The 11,809-nt window shown below is 35.7% G+C and overlaps 1 protein-coding gene across 1 annotated transcript; it reads left to right on the forward strand.

Annotated features, from left to right (window-relative positions):
* The first annotated feature begins 523 nt into the window (after positions 1-523).
* Positions 524-11,597, forward strand: LOC139858401 (kinesin-like protein KIN-12C). Its single transcript, XM_071847252.1, has 31 exons — positions 524-976; positions 1,387-1,542; positions 1,693-1,776; positions 1,867-1,986; positions 2,080-2,193; positions 2,272-2,364; positions 2,466-2,626; positions 2,789-2,860; positions 3,752-3,839; positions 3,939-3,997; positions 4,098-4,161; positions 4,239-4,304; positions 4,392-4,553; positions 4,875-4,979; positions 5,102-5,292; positions 5,390-5,459; positions 5,530-5,598; positions 5,673-5,731; positions 5,989-6,055; positions 6,265-7,611; positions 7,703-8,884; positions 8,990-9,097; positions 9,310-9,467; positions 9,558-9,645; positions 9,754-9,828; positions 9,895-10,134; positions 10,239-10,337; positions 10,423-10,497; positions 10,592-10,650; positions 10,752-10,863; positions 11,050-11,597. The coding sequence occupies exons 1-31, from the start codon at positions 533-535 to the stop codon at positions 11,308-11,310; spliced, it is 6,048 nt and encodes a 2,015-aa protein (XP_071703353.1). The 5' UTR covers positions 524-532; the 3' UTR covers positions 11,311-11,597.
* The last annotated feature ends 212 nt before the right edge of the window (positions 11,598-11,809 follow it).

Consider the following 11,809-nt stretch of genomic DNA (forward strand, 5'->3'; position numbering starts at 1 on the left):
AGACAAAATATTAATCAAAATCACGTTTCTCAAACATTGCAATCCGTCAAAAACAGCAAGCATATATATTCAGTTTTGAATTTTTAAATAAATAATCAGAGTTTATCTTCAAACATTTCTCAAACTCAAATTAAAGTTAACCGTGTTGCTTTTCAAAACATAATGACTCAAGTCACTCAAGTAACAAACCCTATTATGTCGGGCATTCGCATCAATTTTTAATTCGGAACTGAGGGATCATATTTTACATTATTAAAAACTTAAGGTACTGAAATCGTAAATCTTCAACCCATCCCCTATTTGATTTAAAAAATGGGCGGTTCTATTTTGCTTTTATCATCTTTCCGCTTTTCACCTTTATTTTTCAGCTCATTCATTCACTGTCAGAAAAACCTTTCTAAATTTCTGAATCCATTTCAATTATTTTTCATTCACAATTTCCAGTATGAATATTCATCACTAAATCATTCAACATCGTCAATTTTCAACCAAATTTTTTATTTTTATTTTTAAATTTCATTAATAAGCCAAAATGATGAAAGATAGCTCCAAGAGCGTTGAATCGGAAGGAAACGAGAACCGATTTGAGAAAACAGTCTCCGTGCCAATCGATATACCAATTTCGCGAACTCCGTTAAACTCGATACCAGATCCATCTCAATTTTCGACGGAGTTTGATGTAGTTCATAGCGGAATTAGGGATTATAAATCAGTAGAAGCTGGTTCGAGTTCTAATCGTAGGAAATTCGATTCGGCTCATAGTACGCCAGCTAGGAGTGGTTCGAGGACGACTTATGTTGGTCAATTAGGTGGTTGTACTGGACCTAGGGCTATACCGAATACTGGAGATAGGGGAGGATGTGGTTCTAGGGTTTCAAGAAGGCTTTCGAGTGTGAATTGTGAGTCATTACCTACTGAGGTTCCACACTTTGAGCTTGTTGAGGATCCATCCTTTTGGAATGATCATAATGTTCAGGTTCATTACATTGTTATACTCGTATTTAAATACCGTCCATGAATTTAGATACTTTTATACTTGATATATATGTCGCTAATTTTAAATGATGAAATCCTGTTAATATTGTAAGATATGTCCAAATGAGTGTAAAAGTGTGCTTCTATATGTATGTGATATGCGAATCTGTTACGGTCAATAAATTTCTTCTAGAAAAGAATATAGGGGAAACAATTACGGTTTTAGGTTAACAGTCGATTAGATGTACTTTGTTGTTCATTACTATTACTCTTGAATACATTAAATAGAGAAATTAATTTGCCTCACTTACACTAAATAGCTTCAGTAACTGATATAATGGGATAATTCATATATGGCAAAGCAACCCTAAAACTGCAGTTTCGAAAATGATGTGAATGTATAATGTACAGGTCTTAATACGGATGAGACCGTTAAGCACTATGGAGAAGATGGCACAAGGGTTTGGCCGGTGCTTGAAGCAGGAGAGTTTACAGACATTGGCATGGGTTGGCCACCCTGAAGTCAGATTTACCTTTGATCACATAGTTTGTGAATCAATATCACAGGTACCGTCATACTTTTGTTCTTGCACATATGACTTACTTCATTACCTAAGGAAATTCAATAGGGAGTACGTTTTTTGTTAATAATATATAACCTGGTAGTGCTTTTGGTGATGTAATACTCAATTATGCTATGCGATGAGCCATTTTCAGGAAAAGCTCTTTAGGGTTGTTGGATTGCCTATGGTTGATAATTGCATGTCCGGTTATAATAGTTGCATGTTTGCTTATGGCCAGGTATGGCTTGATAAAACTTTATTATTATATTTGTGTTGGTACTCTGAGGTCGGATTTCACTTTTTACCTTTTGCCTTTTCATGAGTTCAGACTGGCAGTGGCAAAACATATACAATGATGGGTGAGATAAGTCAACGGGATGGCAAGTTTGTTGATGACTGTGGTATAACTCCACGCATTTTTGACTATCTATTCACGAGGATTAAATTGGTAAGTGGTTGACTGTATCATGTATGATTGACTACATTCTCTAACACCCTCACCCCATTTAATACCCAAACTATACTGCACAAATATTTGTAGGAGGAAGAGAACAGGACGGATGAAAGACTTGTATATAGCTGCAAATGTTCGTTTCTGGAGATATACAATGAGCAAATCACTGATCTCTTGGAACCCTCATCTACTAATCTTCAAGTGAATTGAACTTTATTTATATCCATACTAGTTCATTTAGGTAAGATCATTTCATTGACCATTCTTTCTATTTTACAGCTCAGAGAAGGGTTAAAGGAAGGAGTGTATGTTGAAAATCTTACAGAACATAATGTTAAGACGGTCGATGATGTTCTCAAGCTTTTGTCGCAGGTGTGTCTATTTAGTCAACGTTTATGGTTTGCTACTGCTTATTTAGGCTTAGTTCAAACAGCTGTATGTCTCTCGACTATTTAATATATTTACTTTTATAGGGAGCTGCAAATAGGAAAGTGGCGGAAACTGATATGAACAGTGAGAGCAGCAGATCACATAGTGTTTTTACCTGCATTGTTGAAAGTCGTTGGGAAAAGGATTCTGTGACACACCTTAGATTTGGAAGGTTAAATTTGGTAGATCTGGCTGGTTCCGAAAGGTAATAATATATATATTATATATTCCTAAACAGATCCTTGTATTGACTAGATTCCTCAAATATCTCTAGAGTACTATGGAGACTTTTATAGATGTAACCGTCTCAAGTATCTCACGTGTTTTACACTTTTACTTCCCTTGATTGAATTCATCTGCCATTCAGGCAGCGAAGCTCGGGAGCAGGAGAACGTTTAAAGGAGGCATCCTATATTAACAAATCTCTATCAACTCTTGGGTATGTTTTATCAGTTTTTGTCTGTCACCATTCGACTGTCAATGCTTTTGGTAACAACTTGTATATTTTTGTATCATTGAGTGAAAATTCAAGATTTTAGTTTTAGGTCTAGTTCATGATATCCATATCTAACTTGAATCTTGATATATTTTGTGCTGTTTGATGGATACTTGTTGGTAAATGAATCAACTTTATCTGCTCACATTGTGGACATATGTAGTGTCTCATGAACTTGAGGCATAGTGGAGCTAATTATTAGCATACATGACAATCTCCATGATAATTTTTTAAATAGAAATACCTAAATGTCTGTCTTTTTGGTGGATTTAATATCTTGTTACTGATATCACTCATTCAGATAGAGCATTATTTTACATTTTTACCTAATCCGGGTTACTTTAGACATTAATATCAAAGTAAGAAGCAAGAAGACAGCCACCATATAAGAATGCAAGTATATATATTCTCTATTAGGATGTTTTCATAATTAATACGCGTATAGTATTATAAAATGCACCTTCAAGTCTATATCTATATCTATATATAGAATAAAATGCTAAAAAATATTAGTTCAACCTAGCTTTGGCGTTGATAGTTTGCGCACATGAGTTATCTGTCTAGTCGTTCTTTTTGATGCATATGTTCGGTTTTTTTCTTTATTATCAACTGTTTTTAGAACTTTTTTGGAACTGCTCTTACTTGACATGTCTTTGCCCAGGAGTGTTTAGTTGCATTGTGAAAACATATCTTAACTTGAAAAATACTACTGATGCGTGAGCTACAGACTAAGACATGGCCTTCTATAAGTGAACATGTATAATGTGTATATGTGTGTGTGTGTGTGTGTGTGTGTGTGAGAGAGAGAACCTTAAACCCTGTTTGTTGTTGTAGTCTTGTGATAATGTCTCTCGTGGATGTTGCAAATGGGAAACATAGACATGTACCTTATAGGGACTCGAAGCTTACATTTTTTCTTCAGGTCAGCAGCTTAATTCATGAATACACATTCTCATTTCATAATCCTGTATTTTGCGGGTCTCTCACAAGTACCCTTACCCTACTTTCTATTTGGATGCAGGATTCTCTTGGCGGGAATTCGAAAACGACAATTATAGCAAATGTCAGCCCCTCAATGTGGTCAGTTTTTGTCCTGTTTATATGTCTGAAACTCTGTATGTCTGACTGTTTTTTGTTTTGGCATTATTTTTCCCTGTGATTATAACATGTTTCTATGCAGTGCTGCGAATGAGACATTAAGTACGCTAAAATTTGCTCAGCGTGCCAAGCTTATTCAGAACAATGTATGATAAATTTAATCTCATTTATCTTTCAATTAAAATCCTCAAGACTGTTGCATTAATTTTCTCTGTTTGTTTAGGCAAAAGTAAACGAAGATGCATCGGGTGACGTGACAGCACTACAACGACAAATTCAAATGTTAAAGGTATTATTAGATGCATACCCGAATTTGTCTCATCTTTAGATATAGGCATATAGCCCTTTAACACGTGATACATTACTTATATTATAGGAGCAAATGTCCTTATTGATGAAGCATCAAAAAATCTCAATACCTCCGTTTCAAGATGGACAAATTTACGTGCCTAGTTTCATTGAATCGTTTGAAAGAGAAGGTCCTTCGGGTGAAAATATCGGCGGTGATTTTAATGAACAAGATGACCAGAAACAGAAGGTAACTGTAGGCAGTAGTTTTTAGTTAAGCATTTTGAGCATGGTTGTAACAGTCCTCCAACTAGTCGCTGACTTGGCTGATTTATCTGCACAAAGTTGTCAAAAGTTCGATTTAGTTGGTCAAAGTTAGATTTGTTTGGTCAAAATCAGTCAAAGTAGGTCAAATACAGTCAAAGTCAAGGTTGGTCAATGCCTGACTAGTTTCCGACTTGGCCGATCAGCCCCTACGAGGTCCCGAAAGACTAGTCATGGGCTAGCGACTTTTATAACCTTGTTTTTGAGCACAGTTATATATGTAATCACACACTGATTTCTATGACAGGTGAAAATCTTTGAAACTCCCTTACTGGGTGATTCCAGTGAAAAGAAGTCGGCAGGGATAGCGTTTACAACTGTACAATCTCATACCAAGCAGAAAAATCTACTTGTATGATATATTGCTTCTGATGTTTTCAATTTTTTTTTTACCATTATCATTAATTTTATTTTATACTGTTATTATTTACATTAATATGGAGGTAAAGTCTTCACGGTCTGTTCTTACTGTAGGCTCTTCCAAGAGAAGCTGCTCAGTCTACTAAAATGCTGCTAAGATTTCGCGAGGAGAAAATTAAACGCTTGGAGTTACTTTCAGTTGGAATAATTTCTACTGAAAGTTATATCACTGATGAAAACATCGCTTTAACTGAAGAAATTCAGCAGCTACAAACTAGGATTGATAATAATTCCGAAGTCACAAGGTCTGCATCAGAGCATTTAGTCTTCTTAAGCAGCTTCTATTGTACCTGAACATCTTTTATCTGTTGCATCCTAAACACTATTTCATAATACTCCCAGGTTCCAAAATTCATATGAGAGTGGTGAACGTGAAGCATTGCTAGCTGAAGTCATGGCCTTGCATGAGCAGGTAGACTTTTATTTTTTAAATAATAATTTACAGTCGACATAATACTTTCAATATTTTCTTTTATCTCCAGCTTTTAAGAACCCTTGAAGTTGAAGAAAGCTACATTGAGCGAAATTATCAAACCGAAAGAGAAAATGAGGTTTGTGGTGCATCCTCTTGTGGTTAAGGTGAGTTTTAAGAAGCTGTTTAAGGCTAAGTGCTAATATAATGCAGGATGGCAAAGCCACAATGGAGTTAGAGGGTTACAAGAACGCCAATTCCAAACTGATTAGGTGCTTTTAATGAAGTCAACTTATGTTGTTCCTGCTCTTATATATTTCTTAAAGTTACAAATCAACATATGCACCTGTATTCTGCACTTTTCTTTTCTATCTTTGCTTAAATTCTTAATATGTCATATCATATAATGAAGGTGTAACCACTTTCTGTTTATGATCATGTACTAACTTCGATTTAGTTCTCTGCTAATTTGGAATGGAGTGGATTATGACCGGTAGTTAATTTTATAAATTATCTTTTATGGTTGCAGCAAGGTTGATGAACTGAACAGAGAACTGAGCAAATACATGAGCTATAAACAAACATCATTGAATCCTGTAAGCACATGATATTCACTTTAATTTGGCTTGTAGTATTTAACTTCACCGAAGTTCTTAACTTGAAGAATCGTTCTTTAAGTACAAACTTCCTTTGATTGCCGCCTTTTATAAAGGCTTTTAATTTCTGCTTTTCAAACAAGAAAGGCTTCTAATTTCTGTTACTATCCTATGCTTTTACATTCAAGTTTGTTTTACTTATTACTCAGGTCGAGAACGCGTTGAGCATAATAAATTCAGGAGATGAAATGGAAACGTGTGATCAAGCGAAACGAGTTTTGCTCAATAATAGTGGTTTTAAAAGTGACAACATACTAGATTCCACCAACATTATACAAGAGTTAACCGATGCGAGAACCTTGTTGGACACCATGAAGACTCAGCAAGCCAAATTGGTTCAAGAGCTAAATCTTGTTCGCCAAGAGAATCAAATGCTGGTGGAAACATTAAGCAACAAGAATAAAGCAGAGACTCATCCAATGCTTAATCATGAAAGCCGTTTTACAGATAATGGCCTTTCAGAAAACCAAAGCATGATGGACTTACAAGCGCGTTTAGACAAGATGACCATAGACCTCGAGGATCTAAAACTACTTAATGATCCTCTTAGGCATGAGGAAGTTGAGAATGAAGCAACTAATGCAATTCTAAATTTACAGGAAGAATTGGCTTCTTTACAGGTGAAATATCACAGACGATTATGTACTATGTCAGAAGAAAACAACAAGTTGAAAACGATTATAGCAGCCAAAGAAGATGAAGTGTATACGTTACACAGTGACTGGGAGAGGGCAAGTTTAGAGCTGACTAGCTTTTTATTGGACGGGTCAAAATCTCTTAAAGATGCATCGGGTCAGATAGAAAGTATTGCTTGTTCTTTTCCTAGATATAATGTTTTGGTTGGTGAACATGTTAAGAAAGCGGTGTCTGTTTTTATTGAGAAAGAACAAACGATTTTAGGACTCGAAAAGAACCTGGTGGATGCTCAAGGTACAATACAACAAATGCAGGAGAAACTGAATTCATTGAGGTCTGCAACCATCGCGTTGACTGAAGAACATAATCGAAGGACTGAAGAAACTAATAAAATGGATGAAGTACCAAAAGGTGAAGTTTTGTTAAAGGCATGTACAAATCAAATGCAAGATAAGCAGTTGCTAGTTGTGAATCAGATAATAGCTGAACTTGTTGCTATACATAACAAGCTTGATAACATGAAGACTTATCTAAGTTCTCTATTTGAAGACTTGGATGGATTTGAAACTGATCTTTCAACTTCTAGCTCTAGTCTTTCTGACATTGAAGATGTGTCCGAGAACATATTAGTCGAAGGTTCAAACTATCCTTCTCGTAATCAAGACTTAAATAAGCAAGACAGTGATGTGAAAGGTTTCATTAATGGCAGTAAGGCATATATGTTATTGAAGAATCAATTTGATATGGCGTATGAAGCTTTCATCAAATTAGATATTCAGTTGGCTACTGTCTTTAATGACAAGGAATATGGATATCAGTCTAACGATTTCAAAAGGCTTCAAAATCCCGAGACGACAAAGGTAATATAATATATATATGAGTTATAATTGTCGAATGCTTAGGCCGAAGGAAAATAATAAGAAATTTCTTCTTTTTCTGTTTTGTTTGCAGTTTGTTGAAGATAAAACATGCAAAGTCGGTAGATTCATTAACAAGTGTGAGGAGGCACATGCAACCATGAGTGAGGCTGATTATATGTTGAGTGCACTTTTAAGAGCAAATGAAGAAGGGAAAGTGTTGAGTGGTAAATGGAAACAAGCTGCAGAGGAGGTAATGGAGGATAATGCAAGCTTAAATGAAGAAATAAACCAACTCAAGTCTGAATTACAGTTAAGAAACGACGAGCATCGTGACAGTTTGGTTGAACTTTCAAATTTAGTGTCTGTTCTTGAAGATTCTTTTCAGCTCATGCAAACCGAGGCTGAAAATTTGTGCCATGTGATGTATTCTGATGCCATGGAAATGGTCCAAGGTATCCACCACTGCATTTGTCAATCAAGATCTTCATTGCAAGTTATTTGTGCTGAAACAATGGAAAAAAGTTTTGAATCTATTGTGATACAACAATGCCGCATTGGAGAATACCTCAACAAATTTGGATTTCATGAAGGGATTATGGAACACGTTGAAAAATTCAGGTCGATGAATAATGGTGAAGATGAGTTAGGTGCAAACTCTGATGGTTTGATTGGTGAAAACTTGAAACTGGTAAAAGAACTGGAACGGAAGAACACTTTGTTAAATGGTGTACTTTTTGATTTTAGTTTGTTGCAAGAATCAACCTCTACAAGAAAAGATATCGAAGATGAAGCTGAAAAGTTACTCTCTGCTTTAAGCCAAGTACAACATGAGTTAAAGATGAAGACGGATCAGCTTGATGATGTCATGATTAAATATGAAAAACTTGAATCCCGTTTAGTTGATACAGAAGCTGCTTTATCAGCCTCAAAAACATGTCTACAACATTCTGAAGAAACTGTGGATGCAATGTCATACCAAATTGCCGAGTTGAGAAATTTGTTAGAGGATGTATACCTTAAAAAGTCAGAAACTGAAAAGCAACTTGAAGTACAAAAGGAAAATGTTAAAGCGTTGGAAAACGAAATTCATTGTGCATCTTCTTCGGCACAAGAACAGTTTCTATTTTCTCTAGAAGGTATTACTGATGATTTTAAGAGGGTTTCGAGTGAGAGAGACGGGTTATGTGAACAAATTAAGTCTTTGCAAGATAAGCTTGAAATGGCGTATGCCATAGCTGATGAAAATGAAGCCATTGCTGTTGAAGCACGTCAGGTAAAATTTATAAAAACTGCCATTAAAAAAAAAAAAAAATTATAAAAAACTTCAAGCTATTAGTTTATGTGACGTTGTGTTTTCTTTTTTATTGACAATTTTCAGGAGTCAGAGGCGAGTAAAATATATGCTGAACAAAAGGAAGAGGAGGTTAAAATTTTGGAGAATTCTGTTGAAGAACTTGATTCTACCATTAATGTTTTAGAGAAAAGGGTTAGTTTTCGACAATGTAGAAGTATTTAACATTCATGCTAAAGTGTTGATCAACTTTGACTTTGACCTATTTAACAGACTAATATCGAATTTATCCATTGACCTGCGTTGACCGATTAATTAAATGGATTTTCAAAAATCTAATCGGCCTAGCTCCTAAAAGGGTTTAATCGGGATTTTTATAACAGTTGTATAACTTGTTTTCTCCTTAGGTGAACGAAATGGAAGTTGAGCTAGAGAGACATCACAAGATAAGAGATTCATTGGAACTGGAACTACACTCACTGGGTAAAAGGCTGTTGACTGTTGAAAGCTTTAAAAAGAGCGCTGATAACTATAATGCGGATCAATCTGAGGATCAAATATCAAGGTCTGAAAATCACAGCTTCTTTTATAATCTGAAGGTTTCTGCACCATTTATTGAAAATTGATTTGGTAATGGTGTTTATTTGCATCTCAGGAAACTACATAGCAGGTACCTGGAACTTCAGGAGGCACATGCACGAATAAAAGATCTTGAAGATGAAAGAGTGGAACAAGCTAATGAGGTGAAACTGAAACTTGTATTCCAACATTAAAACTTTAAAAAATATCAACTACCGTTTTGTATGATTTGTTTCTTATCCCCTAACACGATTGGCGGAATGGTCTTGTAGATCAAGCAATGTAAAGATTACATTTCTGAACTTTTAATTCATGCCGAAGCTCAAGCTGTCCAGTATCAACAAAAGGTACCAAGACATAAAGATACTACTTTTTTATATTTGTATAGTAGCTAATCCGATTGGTTTGTACAGTACAAGTCCTTGGAAGCAATGGTTAGTGAAATGAAGATAGAATCAACAAAGTCTGGATCTGAAGCACCGATATCAGATAAGACTGAAAAAAGCTTAGTTAGACCAAGGGGTTCTAGCTCACCGTTTAGATGTATAGGGAATTTAGTTCAACAGGTGACTACTGAGAAGGATCACGAACTCGCGTTGGCCAAACTTCGTTTAGAAGAGCTAGAAGCATTAGCATCAAGCCGTCAGAAAGAGGTTATTATAATATTTAGTTAATTACAAATACATAATCTATAATTCAAAATACCTCAATTTCACACACATTTATTGCAATCTTATGATGCAAGTTATGTTTACAGGTATGTATGTTAAACACCAAACTGGCGGCTGCAGAGAATATGACACATGATGTAATCCGCGATCTACTTGGTGTGAAGTTAGACATGACTAATTATGCTGTAAGCTTTTGATGTCACCTAGGCAACATTTATTTGAAAAGCTATTTACTTAATCTTGACTGATATTTCTCTTGGCTCGATGTAGAACTTGATAAACCATAAGCAGCTTCAAAGATTTATCGAAGATGCTGCTCAGCAAGCACAGGAGTTTGTTGCAATGGTCGGTCAACAGTCAACTCATAATACTGTCGTAGCATATTACCTGAAATTGAACTTATATGTGTATATATTTGAATGTATAATAATTGAATCAGGAGCAAGAGATTCGCAGACTGAAGCGACAAATTGATGATTTACTTGAAGAAAGAGATAGGTGAATATTCATCTTTCTTGTTATCATTTTGTTGTTTTAGGTATTAGAGTATTGTATTAGAAAATATTTAAAAGTTGGATTAATGTAAATATCTTTAACAGGTGCATTTCGGAAATAAATTCAAAAGAAGCAGAAATACTTGATAGTAAGATGAAAGTAGTGCAGTTACAAGGGAGGGACCAGTTGCTGAAAGCACAAAATGAAATGCTGAAGGTACAATTTCTCACTATACTTATTGTGCACCATGTTGAATTACTAAAATGCCCGTGCGAACAGTAGCGTTCACATTGTATACGCAGGGGTATTTTAGTAATTTCACATTTAAAAAAATCGCTCTTTTGCTTTTTGCCCCATTGATATCCCCGAGTTTTTCACCTCTTTGGTTCTATGCTCATGCAGGCAGACAAAACCAATTTACAGAAACGGGCTGCAGAGCTAGACGACATGATTAAGAAGCTTCTTGGGAAACAGCATACTCTCGTACAATCTCAACAGCAAGAGAATAATCACATGTCAAATGCAAGCACCAGTGAGTTTGGTAAGAGGCTGGCCAACTCAGAGATGATGCTTCTATGTGTTAATGACGAACTTGCTCAATATCGTAAGCCTGATAGCCCTCGTTTGCATCATAGACAGTACCGAAAAGAGAATGGTAAATAAGAAATGCGGTTGACTTAGTATCCTTTAACTTGGTCTATAGTTTTCTAAGCATTATTTGGCTATTTACATGCTGAAGTGAGGATTGGTTACAAAGTTGTTGTGAGAGTAGTGTCGATTTTTGGTGTTAATTTAGCCCATAATATTGGATTGGAGTGAATTGTTGCTGCTATTACTGGGAATGCTGATTGCAGCTACTTTACTGCTTTAAAGGAGATTATCGTATGGATGTATATGATTGATTTGTAACGTTGTATAGTTTTATGGAATGAAGGTTGGGTTTTGGTGTTGGTTCCTTTCTTAGCTTATGCAACTTTAGAAGTACTTTTTTTTTTTGAACAGGGATTGGGATCACCCGAGGTGGGCTAAATCACCCATTGCGATCATCTCCCGTTTCGATTATGCCGTTGCAAAGTAGAAGCGATAGTGTAGGTCACGGCAGCGCTGGTTGTTCACCATCGGTGATGGTAAATCGCCAGAAGCATCTGGAGAGAAATTACCA

The sequence above is a fragment of the Rutidosis leptorrhynchoides genome, chromosome 7 (genome assembly GCF_046630445.1).
Source record: "Rutidosis leptorrhynchoides isolate AG116_Rl617_1_P2 chromosome 7, CSIRO_AGI_Rlap_v1, whole genome shotgun sequence".
NCBI lineage: Eukaryota > Viridiplantae > Streptophyta > Magnoliopsida > Asterales > Asteraceae > Rutidosis > Rutidosis leptorrhynchoides.